Source organism: Choloepus didactylus, chromosome 24 (genome assembly GCF_015220235.1).
Source record: "Choloepus didactylus isolate mChoDid1 chromosome 24, mChoDid1.pri, whole genome shotgun sequence".
Taxonomy (NCBI): domain Eukaryota; kingdom Metazoa; phylum Chordata; class Mammalia; order Pilosa; family Megalonychidae; genus Choloepus; species Choloepus didactylus.
In genome coordinates, this window is record NC_051330.1 from 2,272,906 (window position 1) to 2,297,758 (window position 24,853).

The window sequence follows — 24,853 nt, forward strand, 5'->3', positions numbered from 1 at the left end:
TTTCCCAGCATCCCCTGCAACCAGGGCAGCCGGGCACTGGAGTGATGGAAGGTGATACATACACATTCTGGTGTCATTCTGAAAAGAAAGAGGTTTCCCTTCTCCTTTCCTCCTTTCCGTCCTCCTCACCATCTTGGACCGAGAGTGGGGAGGCGTTTGTGAAAGATGAGCAAGACAGAAGGCTGAGTCCCTGTGGATGTGGATTTGCTACACCAGCATACCCTGAACTTTTTTTAAACATAGTTCTATTGAGACATATTCACACACCACAGAATCCATCCAAAGTGTGCAATCAATGGCTCACAGTGTCATCACATACTTGTGTATTCATCACCGTGATCATTTGAGAACATTTGCATTACTCCAGAAAAAGAAATAAAAAGAAAACCTACCTGAACATTTGAGTAAGAAAGAAACCATCTTGTTCAGGCCACAGTCGTGCTGAGTCTCTCTGTTATTGCCACCAAACCAATACCCTATCAGATAAAGGTCCTTTGCTTTTAATACAGGTGTACAGTGCATCTCCTGGGAAGGGACAAACGAGCCTTGGGTACCTGGCTTAAGGCAATGGTCACAAGAATGGAAGTCCCTTCTCCATCCCTTAGAAAGAAGGAGTAATAAGAACAATAAAGCCATATAGTGATGAATTTGGAGGGTGTCAGGCCCATGGAGGGAGTTTTCCTGGAGGGTTTCCCATGACAAATGGGACCACTGGGCAGAGGGTCCAGAGAGGATGTGGGAAATATACTCATGAAGATACGTAAGAAGGAAAAACATAATCTGCCCTTGTCGATGTGGCCTTTGAGAATTACGGTTGTCGTGTATGACCGTAGGAAAGCCTATTGCCCTTTAGCACAGCGGAACGTGTTTCTCACACAACTCACTGGGGTTACGGGCCATAGGAGGCTTCAATTCTACCCCTCTGCCAAGTCAAAATTCCTAATGCTCTCCCCAGGATCCCCCCATCACCATGCCCTCTCCAAATCCTCCCTACCATTGTCACAAGTTCAGTCTTCCAGGCCTAGTGTCATCCCCTTCTTCCTGTAGAAATCTCTGCCTCCACTGTGTTCCTTTTTCTAGGTGTTCACCTTTGATCCCATCACACTCATGCTCCCTAACGTGAGGATCCTAATGTGATCCAGCAAAACAGCTTACTCTTTCCAGCCTCTCTTGCAGACAGGTGTGTCTGTGAGCTGGCAGCTGGTGCGAAACCAGGCCGTCTGTGGGTTTCCAGGAAAGGGGGACTGGCAGCTGGTGACCATCATTTTATCCTTTCTTTCTTCCCCTTTCTTCCTGCTTGTTGGCCACAGCAAAGTACCACAATCTGGATGGCTTAAAATATCAAAAATTTACTGTTCTGGAAGTCTGAAATCAAGGTGTGGGCAGGACACTGCTCCCTGTGAGGTCTACAGGGAAGAATCTGTTCCGTGCCTCTCTCCTGGCTTCCGGCAATCCATGGCGTTCTCTCCTCTTCTCCAAATTTCCTCTGCCTGTAGGGACACGAGTCATTTTGGATTGAGGGTCCACCCTAATCCAGTTTGTCTCCTTACTTGTAACATCTTCAAAGAGCCTATTTCCAAACAAGGTCACATTCGCAGGACTGGGGTTTAGGACTTCAACATGCTTTAGGGGATACACAATTTGAGACACCACCATCTCAAACGTGAACATGGTGGCTGGAGCTCCAGCAGCTCTGAGGTGACTCCTGGGTGCTGAGGATGGTGAGACAGAAAGAAGGCACCTGGGCCTATCAGGAGCCGCCGGGCCAGCCCCACACCAACTACCTCTCATTTATGTAAGGCGCTATAATAACGCCAGTATTCTGCTGTATGCAGCTGAATCTGATTGTGATACACTGTTCTCCTGGTTTAGTAAAAAGAGCTAGATTTCAAATAAGCCAGGGGAGGCAGTGGGTAGAGGAACGTGTAACTGCCTGCTCTCCATTCTACTCAGTGTCGGTGACGGCACCTGGTCCGCTCCCTCCAGACTCCTACATGGACGGCAGCAGGGGTGCTGGGTCAAAGGTGAGCACCCAGGAAAAGGGATTTCTATAGGACACTGAAGTGTTCACCTGCTTTCACACATGCGCATCTTTACACTCTCTCAGAAGCTGCTTCGCAGGGTGAGGCTGTGGCAGGACAGATGACAGGTCTAGAGTCAGAGAGGTGTCCAGCTCCGGTGCACACCATATGACTTCGGCCATCACAGGCCTCAGGACACGACGTGGTTCCCACGCCCTGACCAGCCCAGCGCCTCTGCTCCCAAGTACAGACTCGCTGTGACTTGCCCACGCTAGATAGATTGGAAGATAGGAGAATGGATCACGGTGAACAGATCCAGGTTCAAGTGCCCCTCTAGTGGTGAGATAGGGTTAGAATTAGGGCCGTGGCTTGGCTGAGCAAAGGGCAAATTCCCCATAGCAGTCAGACCTCAAGACAACGCCCACCTGAGTCATCTAAGGAGACTGGGTGGGGCCAACTGACCCCCCCCAAATGCACTATCTACCACCAGGTGAAGCCCCTGAGGGAAGGGAGGGAAAGAGAAAGCCCCGAACAAGGAAGGGGGAAGGTGAGTAAAGCTAATCTAAATAAGAAAATGGCCACACATGCCCAGGCTTCTCACCTTTGTCACTTCTGTCTTTGTGAGAGTGCCTGCATGTTCTTCTCACATGGGTACCTAATAAATTTCCTGTCTGCTTACTCTTTGCTGTGCTGTGCCCTTGAATTCTTTCTCGCGGCATGGCCAAAAACCTGGAAGCCTAAATCCAGCAACAGTGGCAAACCAGTTCTCTACAGAGATCCTGCCAGAAAGCCTGAAACCCAGTGTATTTGTTAAAGATATTTAAGAGGATAAATGATTAAAGCTATGTTGAAGGTGAATATTTGACATGGAATAATTTCCTGCTGAATGACCAGGGCAGGTTATAAAACAATACATAGGGCATATATAAATGTTTTATTTATTGTTTATATAAGAAAGAAGCCTAGTAGGGCGTACAGTCAAGGTGTAAGCAACAATGAGAGGGAGTGTGGAAATATGAAAGTTTTTATGTTTTCTGATTTTTGAAAATGAACATTTACTCCTTTTGTAATAAAATTTTCATTTTAAGAGGCATCAAATGTACACCTAAATGCCTTCCGCTCCCTGCCTCCTCGGCCTGCCCTCAGGCCCATGGCCCGGCCCTCAAGGGGAAGTCAGCTGAAGACTCAGGGGGGCATGGCCAGGCTCCACCCATCTCAGCTGAGGGGATCTCCTTCGTGGGGTCAGTTACTCCATGAATGAGCTCCCACCAGTGACCCAGAAAATAAAGTAGTGCAAAGGCCAAGCCATTCCCGGAGGGAAAACAAATACCTGTCCCAAAGCCCCTGGAGCCATAAGTGACGAGGAACCAAGAGCCAGGGGCAGGACTGGTAGGTGGGGAGGAAAGGGGGACCCGGCAGCAGGAGAAGAGCCAAGGCTGAGAGGTGCAGGCAGCCCCAGAGCTGCTGCTGGGCCCCGTCAATGCTGGGTTCCCCGCAGTGCTTCTGCGGGGGCTTCTGAGTCTAACATGCACCATCCTGACAGACGCTCCAGTGGAGGTAACCCGGCTTCACTGGGGCACCTGCAGTGAGGACGGGCCACACCAGTGGGTGACAGCCTCCAGGTAGGACCCACCTCGCCTGGGAAGGGCCGTGGACTGGGTGATGTCTTTGGAAATTGTCTTTTAAATCTCTGAATTCAAGGTTAGCAGATCTCTAGGTATTTAGTGGTGAGGAGCTTTTACACTGGGTGTTTCCGTTTGCTTTGTCATCCACAGGAGCATCGTGGTTCCTAAGAGGCAGCCGTCACGCACATATGAACTGCAACCTGCCAATGCCTTGGTCCACTGAATGTGACTTCCTGGGGATACGCATCAAAAGAGAAACTAAACATCAAGATACTTCTAAGTGTCCTCCTGACTCCCACCAGGACCCCAAGCCACCCCCACGACCTTCTGCAGTCTCTCCTGGACGTCTGCTCCAGCCTCCCTCCACGGCAGGGGACCACCTGCTGCTTGGCCTTGCAGTCAAGCACCATCCAACACCTGGCACCTGAGGAAGACGAAACCAGAGGTGTAAGTGAAGCTGCAGAGGGAGGCAGGAAGAAGGCCTTGGAGGAAGAGAGTTAAGGCCTAATGGACACAGCATCAAGAAGTGGGTAACTGTATGGACTCAAGAATCAAAGAGCCCAGATTCAAATCCTGCTCCACCTCACCAGCTGTGTGAACTTGGAGACGTTAACCTCCATGTGCTGCCAGCAGGAGCTGTAACAGTACTTACCCTCTCGGACCGCACTGAGTAATTGATTAAAGGAGTTATTTCTATTAATCGCAGAGCACTCAGAACAATGCTTGGCACTTGGTGAGCAATTGTTAAATAAAACAAAATGCTAAGAAACCCAGAGACCATGAGCCAAAGTGCTCCTGGCTCAAGTGTATCAGATGTAATCCAGCATTGCTCTGAGCCTCCGTTTTCCTATCTGCAAATTATGAATAATGACCATCTCCCTCCCCCAAAATAAGGCTAAATAATCCATCTGAGAGCAACACAGGAAGGCAAAACCAGCTCAATAAATGTCTGAAAGTTGGTTGCCTTACCACAATCTCCATTCCCAAACCTCAAATTCCAGAAGTGAGGTAGGAGCTGTTCCCCCAGTGGCCAGGCAGCCACCCCACCCCACCTCCCCAACCCCCGAGACCACAGCCACCATCCAGTGTGAAGCTCTCCAGCTGTTTCTGTCAATAAACTCATCTGGCCTAAGGTTTTTCAAACCCACTAATGAAATCAAGTCAATGGATCACAAGCATCATTTTTTACAAAATGAATTAGTACAGAACAGAAATGATCAGAAGGATTTGCACATGACAAGGGTAAATAAATTTCAGTAAATATTTGCTTGTAATGTATGTGTGTGTGTGTGCGTGTGTGCTGGATGGCAGTGTAAAAAGCATTCTCACTGGGGTCATGGTCAAATTTAAATGCCACTGCCACAGCCTAGCCCAGCATCAGATGTGCATCTGGGGCTCACTGGCAGGTTAAGAGAGAGGGCCCAATAAATGCTGCCTGGTCCACCAGAGGGTGCCCGGCACAAAGCACAAGTCCCATGAGGGACCGACCCAGGTCAGAGGCCGAGTTCTGTCTGGAAGTGGGCTCAGCAGCTGACCCACTGTGGGGCCCACAGCCCACCCCTGGAGATGAACAGGAGGGAACTGTAGTCTTCGGGGCCCTCTCCCCCTGCAAGCCCACCCTTTCTTTCACACCCAGTCCCCTCCTCAGCTCTCCCCAGATTTTCTCCTTTTCCACTCTTATCTTCCGACCATTCTGCTTTCCCTCCTTCAATTTGTCCAGTTCCTCTTGCCCTGCCCGGCCTTTCGTGTTTCCAGCCCCTGTTCTCCCTTCTTTCCCTTTTTTCCCCACCCCTCATGCCCTTTTCCATCCCCTCCTCCTATTCCAGGACACACACACACACACAAATGTTTTTCAGACAATTCAGCCTTTACTTTATTTTTGAAAATAATTCTGTAACTTCAACTTCTTCAACTTTCTTTCATGAGGTCAAGCAAGAAAAAAAAAAACACAAATTCCTCTCCACACTGCCATCTGCTTCCTAACCTGTGAAGATAGGGGAATGAATGGGGTGGGGGGGGGCTGGCCTAGGTGCTGGCACAGGGCCTCAGCGGCCCTGGTCTCGGCCATTCTACTTCATGCTGAGGACACAGAGCCACCGGAAGCCACGGCTGCAGGAAGGAGCCTGTCACGGAGCCCCAGGGCAAAGAAAGGGACGTGGGGAGCTAAATCTTTCTCCCATCAAGCCAGCACCAAACCCTCCTACAGCAAAAAGGAAGGGGGGCTAGAGTCACTCTGAGAAAAGATGAGGGAGGGCTGCCCCAGCCACAACTGAGACTCTCCTTCCACCACCTTGTCCCCCACAGCCGGTGACAAGCTGAAGAGACACCTGGCTTTTCCCCTTCAACATTTCATCTTAGAATCACAAGTTTCTGGGCTTCAGGGAAAGAAGAGAGGAGAGGTCACAGGGAGAAGGAGAGATGGGAAAAGGACCTGAGTGGAAGAAGAGCGACGAGGCGGAGGCAGGAAACCCTGACAGCTCCACAGCTCCACCCCAGCCCAATGGTGAAACCCCTTTGGTTAGCTGCATTTTGGCCTCAGATCCAACCCTTTCACCCACTGGGGGAAGATGGGAAGGGGGGCAGGGACAGGAGTGGAGCTCATGCCTCGCTGAAAGAGTCAGGTCAGAGAAGAGGCCTGGTCAAGAGAGCTAAAGTTGACAACTTCTCTGCAGATGTTCTAGGAGAAAACTCTGAACACAGAGGTTTCTGGCCCCAACACACCCACGTCTCCCCCAACCACACACTGTTTTCTTGCCCAATACCTCCAACATACCCCAGAAAGCTTCCCCTGGTCTGACCCCCTTGAGAACGGGAGAATAACCTTCACCCTATCAAATGTGCACTCGAATGCCACTCTCTAGAGAAAAATAAAATGAAAAATGGACCCAAGAGGGAAACACACAGGACGATGTGGCCCGAAGACTGCAGCCTTGGCTCAGCCTATGCTATGGCCCAGGACGGGGCCCAGGTGGGGCGGACGGGCAGAGCTAATTCCAGCTAGGATCATACCCGTCCCAGGTCTGCGGGGGAGCCAGGTGAACGCGACGGCCGCGGAACAGGAAGCTGACAATGCCCCGGTAGCCGGCCCTGGGGACGCCCGACTTGAGGTCATCCATGACGCCCAGGGCCTTGGCGAAGGCCTTGAAGCTGTCCCTGCCTGTGTACTGCACCCGCACCTCCCCCAGCTCCCTCCTCTCACTGGTCCTCACTTTCTCCACCTGCAGCTGGGGAGCACCGTAGACACGGGCAAGGAAATCCTGGTCGTAGGCCTCCCGCCGCAGGTATGACAGGTCCAGCTGGGTGAAGTGCACGAACTGCTGGTTCAGCTTGATGAACTTGAGGTGCTGGTCGAAGAACTGCCCGTGGCTCACACCCTTGCGGCCAAAGGTCATCGTTCTGGAGATTTCAGGCCGCACACAGGCCCGGCCCTGCCGCTGCTCGGGCCGACGCATCCAGTCGTCCCAGAACGCCTTGGGCCACTTGGGCTCCAGCTCAGCCCAGAGCTCGGCCAACAGCAGCCAGCCCAGGCCAGGGAAGAAGTCTGTGCGGTAGAGAAGCTCGGGCTTGCTCGAGTCCACCATCTGTTCCTTGCCGTTGTCATTCCAGGCAGACACGCACCAGAGTGAGGGGTCGGCCCTCAGCAGCGGGTAGGTGGCCTGGAAGTACTCGAAGAAGTCCGGCGCCACCTCCAGATCATCCTCGACCACCACAGCCGCTGGGAACTTGAACCTGTGAAAGATCTGGCCCAGGGCCCAGCGGTAGTGCCGTGCAATCTTGTAATAGCCCTGGAACTTGCGGTGGTCGGGTGGCACAGCAATGTTGCTCAAGTCGGGCTGCCGGATGTGTGTGATGGCGCTGCCGTAGGAGGCGATGACCTGAGCTGTCTCCTCGTGCCCGCAGTCCTGGCTGACGATGATGGGGAAGTGCTCAGCCGAGGGCCGATAATGCAGCAGCTTGTCCAGGCAGCGCCGGACAGTGCTGCGGTCACAGGCGATGACCAGGATGGGGATCACAGCTGGCGGTGGAGTCACAGGCACACGCGGAGGGGCAGGAGGGGCCGCGGTGGGCGACTTCCACCACTGGCTCCACACAGCATGGTGCTCCCTGATCTGCTGCAACAGCTCCCGCTGGCGCTCCAACTCGACCTCGGCGTCCTGGGCCAGGCGGATCACCTCATGGGTGAGGCTGGAAGGGTCATCATCGAAAGCACCGTCCGAGGGTGGCCTGCCAGGTGCTGGGCGTGTCCAAAAGAAGAGGAGGAGCAGGGCGTTCCAGGCCACAAAGAGGACAGCGCCCCACAGCACAAGCCCTGCAGACTGCTTCTTCAGCATCCTGGCCCCCACAGGGGAGGCGAGGGCAAGGGTAGGGCTCTAGGCCGCCCTCAGCTCACCCGGCACCCCACCGTCCTAGGGATGCTTGCTCTGGGATCCAGGCTCAGGAAGCAGCCATGTACCTAAGGAGAGGAGAGAGAGAGAGCCATCACCACAAAGGCATGTGGCTGTACACCCCCCAGAGGTGGGGGAGGAATGCAAGGGGCAAGAACGAGCCAAAAAATAAGAGGCCAAGAGGTTGATTCCAGAGTGCTCTCAGAGAAGAGCTGCCCCTTCCCTAATCTGGGGGATCAATGTGCATGGGAGAAGAGAACAACGAGGACTTGCTCCACCACTCCAAAATGAGTTAGTCCTAGAAAAGCAATATATGTTTGAGGGGAGAGCAGACAGTGATGATGGTGGAGGGAAACGAAGCAAAGGAACCCCAACTCCCGCTTCCCGACCTGAGAGATTTTGTTTCCTTGCTTCCCATTTACCATCCAGAGCTTGTAAATTAGGGGGTGGGGGAGGCGGTGGGCAGGAAGGGGTGAGACCATCTGCCTCCCATTCTCCCATTCATCACATCAAACTGCCCTAAGATTACTGGTTTAAAAAATAAAATATCACACCTCAGTGCTCAAGTCAGCCGCTTACTTAATAAGGAAGCACTAGAGGAAGTCACACTCCTGCCGGGAACGAGGCCAAGATACCCACTAGTGCCACTACTGTTCATCCTTCAGCTGGAGGCGTCACCAATGCAGCTGGACTGGAGAAAACAATTAAAGGCAAAAGAGTTGGAAAAGAAGCAAAACTATCTCTATTTGCTAATGCTGTGAGAATATGCCGGGCAACTCTAAAGAATCAACGGTAAAACCAACCCAATCAAAGAATTGAGCAAGGTTAACAGAATATAAAATTAACATAAAAAATCAATAATCTTCATAACCACAAATAATAACCCATTAGAAGTAATAACAGATGAGTAAACCCTATTTACAATAGCCACAAAAATGATAAAATGCTTAGGAGTAAACTTAAGTAATGTTAGAAACCTTTATGAAGAAAACTAGAATTCTGAAAGACACAAATGAAGACTTGAGCATCCTTTTTTCTTGGTCAGATCATCTCAATGTCATCAAAATGTCAGGTGCAATCTCAATAAAAATACTTTTTTATGAAGCTAGAAAAGGTGACACTAAAGTTCATATGAAAAACTAAACTTGCAAGAATATCCAAGAAAATAATGAAAATGAGTTATGAAGTTATTACAATATTGCACACTACAAAGCCTCTAGAATTAAAACTTTTGTGGAACTAGTACATAAATAGACCGTTCAAAGGAATAGAATTAAAGTCCAGAAGTGGACTCTACACATGGAAATCCAGTGTATGATAAAGGTGGTATTTAAAACTAATGGGACAAAGATGGTCTTTTTTAATAGTGTTATAACTGTGTGGCCATTTGGAAAAAGATAAAATTAAACCCAAACCCATGAATTTGAAACAGATCACAGCTCTAGATACAAAAATAAAATTATGCAAGCACTAGAAGAAAACATGGGTGAATTCCTCTATAACCTGGGTGTAGGGAAAGGCTTTCTAACTATTACTCAAAAGCCAAATGCAATAAAAGACTGATAATTTTCACAACTTAAAAATAAAACACATTTAAAACTAAACTAAAAAACTAAAAGCCAAGTCAAGAAACAAATTACAAACTGGGAGAAAATATTTACACCACACATCATAAATACAGTGCTAATACTCCAATAGAAAAAGAACCTTTAAAAACTGAGGAGAGAAAATTCCAAAACTCCTATAGAAAAATGGGCAAAAGGACAAGGGCAATTCAGAAGACATAAAAATAGCCCTTAAGCTTATGAAAAGATGTGCAACTTCACTCATAATAAGAGAAATGCAAATTAAAACTATATTGAGATACCATTTATCACCCAACTTACTGGCAAAAATTCAAGAACGTATCCTTCTGTTCTCTCAAAAGTGTACACTGAAGAGAAATTCTTAATTTTCATGATGTTCAACTATCAGGTTTTGTTTTGTTTTTTCTTTTATGGATCATGCTTTTAACTTTGTATCTTAGAAATCTCTGCCTAATCCAAGATCACAAACATGTTTTCCCTATTTTCCTCTATAAGTTTTATAGTTGTAGGTTTTCCATTTAGGTCTATGATTCATTTTGAGGTAATAAGTGTAGTAATGGTATGAGTTATAGAGCTAACGTCCTTCCACAGCAATTTGGAAGTTCATCAAAATGTTAAACATAGTTGCCATCTGACCCACAAGTCCACTCCTAGGTAAACACTCAAGAGACATGACAACATACGTCTACACACAAACGTACATGGAAATGTTTATGGCAAATTTATTCATAATCACCAAAAACTGGAAACAATCCAAAGGTGAATGGAAAAACAAGCTGCAGTTCATTCACAGAAAAGAATACTTATTAGCAATAAAAAAAGGAATAAACTTGCCACGCAAAGCACATGGATGAATCTCAAAATGATTGTGTGGAGGGAAAGAAGCCAGACCAAAAAAGAGTATATACAGTATGATTCTGTTTATATAAACCTCTATAATCCAGAGTGATAGAAAGCGTATCAGTGGTTGCCTGAGGACAGAGGGACAGGGAAGGGCAGAGGGAGGTATTACAAAGATGAATTAGGAAACTGTGGGGGATGATAGATCAGTTTACCTTGATTGTGGCAATGGTTTCACAGGTGTGTGTGTGTGTATATATCAAAACTGCTTATTGTATGTTAATTATACCTGATACAGCTGCTTTTCAAAAAACACGACATTGAGTCAAATGATAAAATTGGAATACAGACAGTAGATTAAAGTACTGTGCCAGTGAAAACTGACTGATAACCATACTATGATTATGTGAAAGAATATCCCAATTTTTAGGTAATACACACTTAAGTCTTAGGGGTAGAGGACCATGATAGCTGCAATCTCAAACAGTTCTGAAAAAAAAAAAAAATCGTTTTTTTATGTATATGGAAAGACAGCAAACAGTAAAATGTTAACAATAGGTGAATCTGAGTAAAGAGAATATAAATGTCTTTATATCATTTTTATTCTTGCAATTTTTTTTTGTAAGTTTTTAAAATTACTTTCAAGTGAAACGTTTTTTAAGAAATTCAAATATGAGGACACGGCCCACAGCTGTGCACTGTCCTGGCCATCAATATGGCCCCAGCTGGGCACATCTGTCACGGGGAACCGGGGACAATCCACCTGCCCTGACCTCCTCAATCACTCAGCGACAGGCATCCGCGCTCTGCCAGGCCCTGGGAAGGGACAGGATCACGCATCCAACAAGAAAAAGGCATGGCCCCGGATTCCATTACTTGAAATGATATGAAACACCCTCCAATTCCCAGAGAGCCACCACTCCTGGGCCACTCCATGCTCCCTGGCCTTCCTGCCTCCTGGTCTCAACCCTTCACAACCCAAACATCCAGGCATGCTATCCTCTTGGACCAGCTGCTCTCCCAGGTACCTCTGCTCCACAGCCCAGTTCTTTAATCCTGGCCAAAAGCCTGGATCCCAGATCTAATCTTTGCACTGCTGGGCTCCCAAGGCAGCAGGTCAGGTTTCAAAGGGCTGATCCTGAAGGGTCTCTTACATGTCCTAGATTCTCTCCTTCCTGGGAGTCCACTCCCCTGACCCCTGCCAGCTGCCGCCACCACCATCTTCTTCCAGGAAGCCAACCACCCTGCAGCTCCAGAAGGCCAGTCTTTTCTGAAACCTCAAGTATGTTTCCATTTCACTGCATCATTAAATTCCCATTTTATCAAGGCAAATACATCAATTAGGCTTTCCTGGAAGAAGAGAGGCACAGAAGGTTTCCTGTTTCTTCTTCACACCGCCTCTGGATGTAATCAGTGTTGGAAATTTCCCTCCAACTTCATGGCCAGGATTCCCTCTTCTCCAACTTTCTGCCTCCTACCTGACTAGGTTGGGCACTGTCGACACTTGAAGGGATGGGGGTACAGATGAGAGACTGAGCTCCACTAGCCTCGGAGCTGGATGAGTGCGCCCGCTGCTGACTTAAGAAGGGCGACCTCAGGCTAGCGAGCGCTCCAGACTGGCAGCAAAACCCCAAGGGACCGCGTCCTCTGTTACCCTTCAGATTACTTTTGTAAATGCCTTCCTCTTCTCTCGACTTTGGAATTGTGGGGCTCACACTCGCAAACCTAGGCCTCAACACCTCTCTCTCCCATTCAGATTAATCATCTCACTTACCCCTTAGTGGTCTGGATTCTTACCAAGTCTGTGAACATATAAAAGGGCTGGATCACCCACAGAAAAACTACTCCGGTCTGGTTCTGGTAGCCCTCAGGTCCTTAAAATCCACCCCAAGGACCTTTCCAGTAAGTTCTAAAACAGAACTCATTCCTCTTCCCATAAAAAAAAAAAAAAAAAAAAAGACACCCTTGCTCTCTGCCCCCTCCCCCCTTCTCCATAGGGACTCATCCCAGAGTCCCAAGGCATGGCAATTTTCGTACTGTTTATCCATATATTTTCCAGGACAGGATCCTCAGCTTTGTCTGTAAGTTAGAAATGTGTGCACATACACAAGCACACACACATACTGCAGTGCCCAAAAGGACAGACCTTGGCCAGCAGAGCCAACCCACTCCTCCAGAAATCACTGTTCTGTCCTGCTCAGGCCACCGTGGGGAGGGAAGGTAGTACAAGGGCACAAGGGCAAGCCAGACGACCTGAGGCCAATGCTTGGCATCACCCCGTGTTTTTTCAAATCTCTGAGACTCAATTTTCTCACCTCTAAAATGGAAATTGTAACAGAACGCCTCACTGGGTTGTTGTGAGGCTAGATGAGATAATTCATGTCGGGTGTTTAGAACAGTGTCTGCAGAGGACAAGGGAAAAGTTAGCCAGCCACTCGTTTCTCCCACTTCCTCAGTGGCTCTCTTTACTCTACTAGACTTTCTTCTGGTCCTGTCCTCAAACACCTGAGGCCACCCTGGGGGCCTTTGCACATGTCTCCTCTGCTCTTCTCCGTCTTCTTTAACTGACACACTCTGACCGGACAGTTTCTGCCAGGACATGTTCCCTGATGCCTCTGGACTATGTAAGGTCCAGCTCCACTTCACAACCATCAGTGCAAGTGGAATCACTTGGTCAACATCTGGCAAACCCCCTGGGAAGCAAGCTACTCTAGGAGGGGTCCAGCTCCACCAGCACTGCCAAGCTGCTTTGTTAAGATTCTTTGCTATTCAGAAGATTTGCCTACGACCTAAAACTGGCTGCCATTTGGCTGCCACACATATCCATAATCCCTTAACTGCAATTCCTAAATACAAAAAGCAATGAAAAACACAAGTTTTCTAAACTCATTTGGCAGTAAAAGCTGCTCTAACCTCATCTGACGAAATCTGATCTGATCTAATGTGAGGCTATTTATAGACCTTATTTATCCCACTTGATGCGACTATTCATATATTTTGCTACAGAAAAATTAACATGTTTGATTATGGTGTGCTGCACGAGATCATCTTTTTTTAAATCCAAAAAATTCTAAGTTTTGAAACACACCTAGCCCCAAGAATTTCAGAATCATGAAATGAAAAAGATGAAGTTGCTTTTTCACTGGCATCATCCCATTTCAAACCCTCAAACCTTGTAATCTGGATTCTCTTTCCTTATTATGGTTCTGTTTTAAGCCTGAATTCTTGCTGTACCTTCCCAATTGGTCTTGCTTCCCTCTAAGCAACCTTCCCAGATAAAATTACAGAGCACTTTTCCTAAAGTACATGACTGGTCACAACATTAACCTGCTTTAAAAATCATCATAGGCAGCCACTGCCCACAGAATAAAACTCAAAACTTAAAATTATGACACACAAAAGACCTTTACAACAAACTGACTCAAACACCTTTTTCATCCTCACTTCCAACCACTAACCCATGGACCCTGTACTTCAGCCTCAGCAGACTACTTATTTCCCAACAAGTATGCATGAACACTGCTGCCTCTTGGCTCCAGCTGGTCCCTCACTCTGAAAATGTTACCCACAGCCCCACCTGCAAGCCACCCACACAACCTTTAAGGCAACAAACGCCTTCCACAACACCCCAGGCGGAATCCGGCTTCCCGACGACTGTACTCCCATAGCACCCTCTCCACACCTATCTTTCCTCTCCACATTGTAACAGAATCCATGGGCCTACCTGGCTCTCGCCTTACTCCTTAGGAAAAAGGCTCTATGACTCTACGCAACTCTACGCCCGTCACTATTCTTGGTACATACGTGAGGGTCAAATGGATAGATGAAGAACTGCTTGCATTATTAACTAAATCAGGAAGAAAAGGAACCAGACGCATGAAGTGGAAGATTACATTCTCCCAAGATGACCACCACATATCCCATGCCACATGCTCTTCTCACAGTGACAATGACACCCCTCTCTGAAGAGGGGCACTCCCCTTAAGTTCCCTCCCTCCGATTCTGGGCGGACCTAGGATGATGGCAGAAGTGATGCTACGTGACTTCTGAGTCTAGATCACGAAAGGCAACACGGCTCCCACCAGGTGCTCCGGCCATGCCTGTTCTTGGAACTCAGTCACCATGGTACAAGGAAGCCCAGGCCACATGGACAGGACACCTGCAGCTATTCCAGCTGACAGCTGACAGCCCGCTTCAACCACTAGGCATGGGAAGAAACTTTCCAGATGATGCTAGGCCGTCATCATCTGACTGCAACCGCATGAAAGACCACAAGCGAGAATCGCCTAGCTGAGATACTAATAAAATGACCATGTTATTTTAAGTCACTAAGTGTGGAGGTGGTTTGCTACACAGAAATAAGTAACCGAAACAGAATCCACACAGCTGTGACAAATGGGCTAAGTGCCCCTCCCCACCCTCTATGCTCCAGTCCCAAGACTAAATTCTGAGGACCCTGCCTCATTAGTTATCTGCTGCTGAAAAATAAATTATCCAAAAACTTAGTGGCTTAAAACAACAGCAGCCATTTATTACCTCTCATAGATTCGATGGATCAGGAATTTGTACAGTGAGGCAAAGAGAAGATGACCCATCTCTGCTCGGGATCTCTGGGACCTCAGCTACAAGACTCATAAGCTGGGGGCTGCAGTTTTATACACCGAAAAGGCTCACTCCTCATCTCCCACCACAATGCAGGTGTCTTTGTACTTGGTGGTGTGGACAAGCTGTGTCACTTTCCTAAAGTGCAGCTTATGAGGATCATCCTCTCATGTCTGCAGGTTAATCTTGGCTGTTGGCCGAGACATCAGCTACAGCTGCTGGCTGGAACACCTACATGTGGCATCTCCACATAGCTTGGGCTTCCTCTTAACGTGGTGGCTGGATTCCAAAGGTGAGTGTCCCCAGAAAGAGAGCAAGCCAAGCAAAGCTGTATCTTTTTAATGACCCAGCCTTGGATCACTTCTGCTTTATTCAGTGGAAAGAGGAATCACAAGGCCCTGTCCACATGCAAAGGAAAAGAACCATAAACCCCACCGCTTGGTGGGAGGACAATAGCAAATTGTTAAGAACATGTGGAAAGGGATATTTATGGGTGTGACCATTTGGAAAAAATACAATCTGCCACTCCTTCCTTTTCTAAAATAAAACAATAGTGCTTAATGCTGCCCTAAATCCCTGACTGATATGCTGTTAATTTTTTGCCTGCAAGGCACAGACTCAAAACTGGCTTTGATTTGCTAGAAGTTTGTTAAAAGTTTCACAACCTCATTTAGGAAAGTGACACAGCTGGTCCACACCACCAAGTACAAAGACACTCGTACTGTGGTGGGAGATGAGTGAGCCTTTTTAGTGTATAAAATGCTCAGCGGAAATCCAGGTGGCCCTGGGCAGGTCCCACCAAACACTATGGGTCTCAGACTCTTCATGTGAAGAAGATCCCTTTCTAAACACTCTCATTCCATGGTATTCTCCAGCCAGTTTCCTCTTACATGGCAAACGAATACTAGATAATCAACTTCCAGTCATGAACAATAATGGAGAAGCTCATACGTAGCTCTAAAATTACGTACGTGGGTGATGGGAATGTTGACAGTCTTTCCCTTCTATCTGTGCCCTGCCTTAGTTTGTAAAAAAAAAAAAAAAAAAAAAAAAAAAACCTGCCTAAAAACTCTAGAAAGTATAGAATACATCACAGATAAACGAATTGCTTTCTTGTTCATTATTAGACCTCTGGTAGTCTCCTGCACCATAATCTGTAATATCAGAAGAAGTGAAAGGGAGCCAGAGAAGATAACAGCACAGAATTCAAGGGTTTAGAGAATAAGACCTAGGAAAAGAATGCAGGTTATCATCCTAAAAAAGAAAAAGAAAAGCCTAAGGGAGAGTATAATGCTAGTGCAACAAAAAGAATAAAGGCCTGGGATTCAGGCAGTCGAGCACTAGCAGGGCAGGGAACCTGGGGCAAGCCACTTGGCCCACTGTGCCTCAGTTTGTAAAATGAGGGAAGGCTCAGTGACCGCCAAGGTCTCTGATGATGAAGACCATGGTGCCAATTTCCCCTATACCCCAAACAGGAAATGAGTTCAATCTGTTGCACATGCCACTGAAGTTAGCCACACTGCCAACTCTTGTCAGAATGAGACCCAGAAACGGGGGTCCACCGCACGAGCCGCGTGGGTCAGGCAGCAAGGATTCGCGGTGGGGGGCAGCCTCTGAGGCATCTAAGAGCAACGGCTAGGTGGTCTGAAAAGTACTATGAACGACAGAAAAGAAAGACGGTCTGAAGCAAAGATGCAACACACGAGGCGGCAAGAGCGAACCAGGTGGTGCCTGGCCCTGGGCTCAGCTCGGAGCTGGGACGCGGCGGCCTCTCTTCCAGACACTCTCCTGCACGTCGCGGGAGCCCCCACTCCACACGCACGTCAGCAACCAGGTGGGAAAAAAGTTGTCTTGCCAATTTTCATATTTCAATATTGAGTCACTTTTGTCCTTACGGCGGAAGCGAAGAACCGCAGGCAACTTCTGGAAGGGGGCTGGGTGGGCCGGTGAGGGAAGGCCGCCTCCCACTCCCGCTGCCCACCCCTCTCCCTCTCCAGCGCTGCCAGCGCCTCGCAGCCTCGCACCCGCGGGCGCCTGCGGCCGACTTTCACAGCCGCCTCCCCTCGCCGCCGAGCCCGCCTCCCGCGGCGGCTCCAGGACTCCGAGCGCAGGACGCAAAGTTCCCAATTCCCCGCCCGGGGAGAGGGCGCGCGGCCGGGGCCGCTCCCGGGCAAGCCCCTGAGACTGGGGCTCCCTGGCACCCGGGCTTTCGGGGACGCCAGGGGCTCGGAGAGGCAGCTCCCCGCTCCGGACCCGGCGCCGGGGGCCTCCCCCCGTCCCCCTGCTCACCAGGTCCTGCCAACTTCCCGCGGTCCGAAGCTGGCCAGCCCGCCCGGGCGCGGCGGAACGACCCCGGAGCCGGCGCGTCTCCGGCACTCCCGCGGCCGCCGGCGCCTTCCGCCCAGCCAGCTCTTCCTGCGCCGCGGCGGGGCCGGGCGGCCGCGGGCAACGTGGCCCTTCCCCCGGGAGGGGCGGGGCCTGCGCCCCCTCTGGCCCCGCACCCCGGCCTCCCGCACCCGCGCGTCCGCTGCCGGCCCCGCCGTCCAGACCCGCCTCCTCTCCCAGACTCTTCTCCATCCCCCGCTGTCTAGACCGCCCAAGTGTTCCCGGGCCTTCAACTTTGGGAGGCGGCTGCGGAGACAACTGTTACCGATGGGCGCGCCCCTACTCCCAAGCGCCACGCCGAGAGTCGCCCCCCCCCCACCCTCCACACCTCCAGATCCGACAGACCTCTCTCCCGGTGTCTCCCCCTGCCCGCCCCAGCGGTGGCTTTTCTAAGGCGGACGAGCCAGCCCGGATGGGGCGTTCACCGAACCCCAGTCCAAGGCTCCGAGGGCCAGGGCCCCCCACGCCAACTCCCGGCCGCTTGTTCCTGGGCGGGAGGCTGCGGAGATGAGGGCAACAGACGGGCAGCACGGCTCAGGGAGTGAAAAAGGTAGCCGGGGTGCCAAAAAGGAAGCCAGGGAGGAAACACCTGCTGCCAAAACGAGAAGAGGGCCAGCCGCTGTTTCTTTTCCTTCTATTTATTTAAATTTTTTATTCCTTTGGGGGCGGGGAATGTGAGCTGTTAGGAGTAAAAGAGCAGCAAGAGGTGACAGGAGGACTGCCCCCAGGGTGTGAACTAGACCCAAGGAGCGAAGGAATCCATCACAGCCTTTTCTGGTAGCTCTGTAAGAGAAGATGAGGACAGGGGGCGAAAAAGCTTAGAAGTCTGCATCAGTTTGGTACTTAGAGGGGAGGAGGATAAGGAATTTGAAGAGGAAGGTGGTTGTGGGAGGAGGGAGGACAGATTCAGGACCTAGGCAGATCAAGGGAGGGCAACCTCAGCAACAGATCAAATATCCTTGACCTGAACACTGAGCAAAATCTGCGAGGGGAGGAGGAAGGACACAGAAGACCAGGGGCTGCTGGCCCCGACTGGGGGTGGAGGAAGGTGCTGAGAGCCCCAGACCCACAGCAGGCCTCTGTGCAGCCCAGGTGCCAGAGGGTGAGACATTTCAGGGCTCGCAGGTGTCTGCTAATCCCACTGCTTGGCCCACTCATTGCCAGCCCTGCTCCCTCCAAGACCCTCCATCAACAGACACTCTGCAGGTGCCTGGGCTCCCCACCACCCACTGCCCCCACCATCTGACCCAGAGAAGTGAGGGTGGGGAGCCGAGAAACTACTGTCTACTCAGGGCAGGTGACTTTCAAAGAAGGCATGAGTCCAGGAATGGCCCTACCATGTGATCAGGACACACTCTGTTGGCACCAGACTCTCCCCCGTCCCTCCCCAGTGTTCTAGACGACCAATGCAGTCCAGAACTCTTCACTGTGGGGCACTGACAGACTTTGCTCACTAACTTTCTTCTGCATGAAACCAGAAATTGTGCTGAGTTCCAGAGAAACAAAAGGCAGGACATGTCCTAAAGTACCTTGCAAAGAAGGGAGCTAAAAGAAAACTGTCAAGGGGCCACTAGGCACTGAGGGCCTCCACCTGCCCAACCCTCCCTCGCCTCTCCTTTAGCAGCCCTAGCAGCTTTGTAGTGTGTGTTATCACCCCCATTCTACAGATGAGGAGTTTGAGGCTCAGGGTAAGTGACAACTTGCTGAAGACCACAAGACCTAGTGAAGGGCTTGACCAGGTTTTAAACCCAGGGATTTCTGGCTCCAAAGCTGGCACTCATTCCCTCTCCTCATGGACCCCTAGCACAAGTGCTCTCTGAGATGGTGCTGTGTGTCTGGCATGACAAGGACATGGTGGACAGCAGGGAAATCTTTGTAAAAGTAGCATCAGAGCCGGTCTCTGAAGGAGTAGGTGAGAGAAGCACCTATGCTGACACATCAGTAAGGCTGCTCTGTGTGGGTGTGTGTGGGTCCATCGAAGTTCTGACTGAGCTGTGTGGACTGTGACAGGAGACTCAGGCCCCTGCTCATGTGCCAGCCGATGGCCAATGTCTCTGCACCTCTGCCCTCTCTATGCATTGCTTATGAAGAGGTGGGGGGTTTGGGTGCCCTGCACACTCACACTCCGTGTCAAGGCAAGGGGGAAAACAATGAAGTCTCCTAAAATTAAAAAAAAGTTGAGGAACACTGATTGGTAGGTCTAAGATATCAGGAGCTAAAATGACACACCAAGAGCAAGGCCATAGAGGGGTGTTGAAAGGTGGGGTGAGACCAACCACCCCCTGAAGTCAGAGTCCACCTCTAACGATGATCCCTCTCCATCTAAAGCAGTTTACTGGAGAACAGGATGGGGGACTGCAATGGCTTGGAGCTACGCACCACAGAAAAGCATGTACTTAAACTTATGCATCCCTGTGGGTGTACATCCACTATAAATAGGACCTTTTGATGAGGTGACTTCAGTTATGGTGTGGCCCAAGTAAATCAGGATGGGTCATAATCCTATTACTGGAGGCCTTACAGAGAGGGCCACAGAGCGAAAAGCCACAAGGAGTCGCCAGGAGCCGGAAGTCAATGGAACCTCGAAGTGAAAGGAAAAGACACTGCCGTGGGCATTGCCACGTGATGGGAAAGCTAAGGACCCCCAAAGATTGCCAGCCGGCCAGAAGATACCAACCCAGGGAAGAAGCCAGCCTCCTAGCCTCTGAAAGCAGGAGCCAGTAAATTCCCATTGTTAAGCCAACTCATTGTATGTATTTGTTTTAGCAGCTGGGAAACTAAAACAGGGAGTATTTGTATTCCATCACTCACATCCCATCTCTACAGTCCTTTGTTTACTTTAGAAGGCTCTAAATTCTAAGGCTAACATGAAGATCTAAGAGTAAAACTTTCCTGACTGCAAGGGACAGTCCCAAGAAGAAAGGGCCTGGTTAGAGAAAAGGGAGAGGCTGACTTCTTGGATGGAAGCAAGAGAAAACATTTGGTTTGAGGCAAAATGCCAGAGGAATGAGTGCCAAATTTGGGGGGGGAGGAGGAGGAGGGCAGAAACAAGGAGCCAGATGCTTGGATTCTAGGGATTAGAGCGGGATTGGATTATGAGAAACTGAAAGAAATGGGAGGTTTGGTCACAGGATAAGACATAACTAGAAAGGACAATCTCTATGCTGCCTACCCTCACCACTATCCAAAAGAGGACTGGAGAGAGAAGGAAAAGTGAAAATGGTGGCAGAAAATTTCCCTCCCACAAACTATGCCCAAACCCTGAAATGTTTTACAATTTGGAAAATATTCATGCTCTGAACTTAGGAGGTATCTTGGCTTGAAACCATCAGTAGAAGTAAAAGCAAAGTTTTAAATCAGTGTTCTGTTTCGCCTCTCCCCTCCTCTCAACATCCCCTGCCCACCAGGAACACCAGGAACTCAGCTTAAGGCCAAAGAAAGGAGAAACAGGTAAAACAATCACCGAGAAATGCCAGTGAAATGTAACATAACTTTTGGTTAGCCACCAACATACCTGTTTAGAGGAAAGAAAGGGATATATGAATCCAGTTAAAACACACGCACACCTTTTGGTCAAGTCTGTCGCTGGTCCTGGCTAAGAGGCTCCGCCTGCGCCTGTCGGGAGGAAGGAGCCCCAGCACCTGGTGCCCCTGTGACAGGGGCTGTCTTGAGAGTTCTCTCTTGGGGAAGGTTCAGGCAACAGGCAGGACTAGTGCTTTTGGGGAAAAGTTGCAGGGGAAAGGAATTCTGGCTCAGCATAAGGAAGAAACATCTTACCAGAGAGGCAATGAGTTCCTTCCTCTCCCGGGAGGTCTGCAGCAGAATCCAGATCCCCCTTGTCGGATCACATGCCACAGACACAGCCCAGCACTGGGCAGGCGATCACAGTGTTCCCCACTCCACACTCTTGAGCAAGTCCTTCCCTCTCAGAGCTTCTGTGCTTCCCCTCACATATCAAACTGGGAAAATAATCCCTGCTCTGTCTTCCTCACAACAATGTGGTGAGAGAAAACGGGTGCAACAGACCGGACACTTGACACAATCTAAGCACTGTACAAATACAACCCGAGTCCTGGTACTTGGAGTGCTCCGAAGCACCCCCAGGCACTCACAGGACAGGACAGCCTCCAGGGGAGGATGCAGGATCCCGGAGATGGCTGAGGAGGCTTCCTGGGACCTCACATCCCTCTGCCTAGCAAAGACTGTCATCAGGAACTGACCTTCTAAAGCAGCAGCCTGGCCTCGAGGGGTGGCCCCAGGCATTAAGAGAGAACTCAGGCCAGAGACTCCACCCCCGCCTGCCTGCCTAGACTCCAGGCCACCGGGGGAAGTCAGGGACTCCAACAGCAAGGAAGGAAGAAAGGGGGGGAAAGAAAGAAATGCAACAAAGGAATTAAGTCATAAATACAGGATTTGGGGCTTACAGATGATCTCAGTCACTGTTGCCAGCCCCCAATAAACATGAGACCCAAGTGTTAGCTTGTGAGAGGCAGAAAGATGCTAGAAGCTAAGCCTCCTGCCCTCACCCAGGCTACCGGACCAAACTGTCTCTCTAAAGCTCCACCCTGCTTTCCACTGTTTGTTGTCATTGAGAAAACAGGCATTTTGCATAGGTAAGTGAGTTAAGGGACCGAGTGGACAGGAGATAAGAGGATAACTACGAACAGGTCTGCTTTACTTGGGAGCACAGCCTGTGAAAATATGAAGGGCTAAGAGATGTTAGAGAGCAAGCGAGAAGATCAGAATATGGGCCAGGAAGGAAAGACACCAGAGCTCATTCCAAGAAATGAAGCTCCACTTCCTAACCAGACTCTTGGCCCTGAAGGCTTAAACCTCCCTCCACCCTTTTTAATCTGCTACCCCAAAAAGGCACACGGCTGACTGAGCAGCGGGCTGTAAGACAGCATGCAGGCCCAGGCAGATACTGGCAGAACCCCCTCAATTTAACTTCTCCTTGGGATCTACTAGCCTGATTCTATAACCTGACCCAGGGATTGTTTAAGCTGCAATAGGATGAGACAAATTTAGAGCAGGCTTTTAATTAAAAACATCTGAGGCTTCTGCCAGCAAACTTCATAAAAGAACAGAACTCTTACTTAGAGCTTCTCTCTATGCAACAATTAAACAAGCATATAAAGTAATGCCAGCACTACTGTTTTACAGGTACATGGCTCTGGGTACTTTATGAAATCCATCCTTTTTTCATTTGCTCCTTGCAACAACCTGTGAGAGACATGGGAAAGCTAGTTATCTCCATTTTGCAGATGAAGAGGCCACTGCAGAGGTTAACTGACATATTTTGGATTGCACATTAGCTAAGAAAGTCAGAGACAGAACATAAATCCTACTGATTCCCAAACCTGTGTTCTGTCCCTCTGCTCTTTCCCTGGCTTTCATGGCTAAACTCCCTGACAGGAGGAGAGACATCTTAGGAGATTATTTAGACCATCTCCTACTTCCTCAGGGAGTGCTATTCAGCTAGCTTCCAGAAACAGAGCAGCCAGCTGCTGCCTGGTTAATCCATTCCAGAGACTTGTCAAACTGACTTGGAATCCTATTATCTCCGTGTTAAAAAACCCTTAAAGGTAATCTCATCCAAGCTCCCTTCAGAATCCTAGATTCTTTCCATGTTCTCCTTGCCTAACCTCACTTGCTTACTGCTCACAATCCCTTACAGGGTACCTCTCCTGCCTGCGTTAGGAGAGGTTGGGAACAGGTCTGTACCCGGAGAGAGTGAAACAGAAGTGAAGCTTCCTCTGTGCTCATCTTATCATCAGGGCACAGGAGGTACCCTGACCTCCTGAATGGCAGAACCCCAAACTATGCCCCATTAACACTTGGGGCAAAGGAGCTTCAAGACACCAAGTGGAAACGAGACAGAGCCTTACCTCTCTTTTCTTCTCTCAGCTGTTCCCTGGAGATCATCAAACCCCCATCACCACTCCATTTCCAAAGCTGAGACTTCCAAATCCGCTCCACAAAACAAAGAGCAGTTTCTCTCCTCTTATCCTGGTCCAAAGTCCATGGCTGAGCAGACCTTGAAGGGGAGGAGTCTGGGGGGGAAGGGGTGTGTCCAGTCCCCTCCCCCCCCTCCACCACTGCAGGCTTCAGGGCCCCTTCCAGGGGGTCTGTTACATTTCCTCATTCAGCTGGCATACCACCCAGAGTCTGGTGATGGACAGACAGATCCCAGGTACTATCCCATCTCTTGCTCAGGGAGGGGAAGTCATCCACTGTGAAGACTGGCCCATCTGTCTTCTGCTGGGGCTCATCAGAAGAAACATGCCTAAGAACTGGCATGGCCCAGGAGACTGGTCTCTGTGTCAACCTATGGAATATTTAAGCATTATACTCTCTACTGTAGTATATACCCAAAAGGATTTCTAAGACTGTCTAGTTTTCCCTACCTACCATAAATTCATTCCTTTAGTATGCTGTCATCAAAAACCCTTCCTTAAACACTCCACAAAGTTATACGAAGTACCTGCTTCTTTCACATGCTGCACTTCAAAACAGTCACCTCATCTCTCCTTCTCTCTTTATATATCTATATATACATACACATATATGGCTCAGGATAAAATAAGGATCTTACTTATTCTAAGTGCAGAAGAGCAGCCAAAAGCACTCATGGAGTGTGGAGACTGTCTTCTAAGAAATATATAAAATAAGGTCGTCCTTTTGCTAAGAAATATATAAAAGAAAGTCCTCCTCCTGTTTAAAGCGCCACACACTAATCGCCCTGCGTCTGCCAAGCGTCTTAGGAGGTTCAGTGTTTTAATCGTCCGAACCGAGATGTTAGCAACTTCCACATTCATTCCTCGCTCCATTTTCTTCAACCCTCACCTCCCCTTCTGCTTCCAAAACTGTACCAGGGATGTAATTCCCTCTCTCAAACTCCTCTCCGGGGCCACTCCCGAGAGCACTCTCCTGGAACGTCTGAGGCCCGAATCCCGCCTGCGGTGGCCGCACCGTGTTCCAATTTCTCAGTTCTGGAGCCCACCCGCGTCGCCCCCTCCCCTCTAAGTTTATTCCTAAACACACACACACATTCCCACTCTTCCTGTAGGGGCGTGGCGCCCACATGACCCCCACTTCAGAAATTTAACTCCTCCCACCCCTCTCTTCAGAGCCCCGTGCTCAGGGGAGAGGGGGGCGACGAGACGACCCTCCCAAGACTCCGACTCCCACGCCCCCGACGCGCGGACGACCCTCGCCCTACCCGCGCCGGGTCGTTACCTAGATCCCGCCAGTCCCGTGTCGGCTGGGAGTCGCGGCCAGCCCCAGGTGGGAGTCCAGGCCCCGGGCCCGGTCCCCACCGCCGGCCCAGGCCCCACCCCCTCGACCCCCGGCGGCCCGGCCCTCCCCTCTGGCTCCGGTCCCCCGCCCACCATCCACCGCTGCCACTT

At 49.8% G+C, this 24,853-nt stretch overlaps 1 protein-coding gene across 8 annotated transcripts; it reads right to left on the reverse strand.

Moving 5' to 3' along the window:
* Positions 1-2,959: 2,959 nt before the first annotated feature.
* Positions 2,960-24,853, reverse strand: MGAT1 (alpha-1,3-mannosyl-glycoprotein 2-beta-N-acetylglucosaminyltransferase). Of its 8 annotated transcripts, XM_037817750.1 has the most exons (6): positions 24,684-24,802; positions 23,333-23,772; positions 17,790-18,227; positions 6,856-8,099; positions 3,971-4,070; positions 2,960-3,879 (listed from the first exon to the last, which is right to left on the reverse strand). In XM_037817750.1, the coding sequence occupies exons 4-6, from the start codon at positions 7,975-7,977 to the stop codon at positions 3,743-3,745; spliced, it is 1,359 nt and encodes a 452-aa protein (XP_037673678.1). In that variant the 5' UTR covers positions 7,978-8,099; positions 17,790-18,227; positions 23,333-23,772; positions 24,684-24,802; the 3' UTR covers positions 2,960-3,742. The 8 variants fall into 8 exon arrangements, with proteins under 8 accessions (XP_037673678.1, XP_037673677.1, XP_037673674.1 ...); XM_037817749.1 differs by lacking the exons at positions 17,790-18,227; positions 24,684-24,802 and adding an exon at positions 24,836-24,853; XM_037817746.1 differs by lacking the exon at positions 17,790-18,227.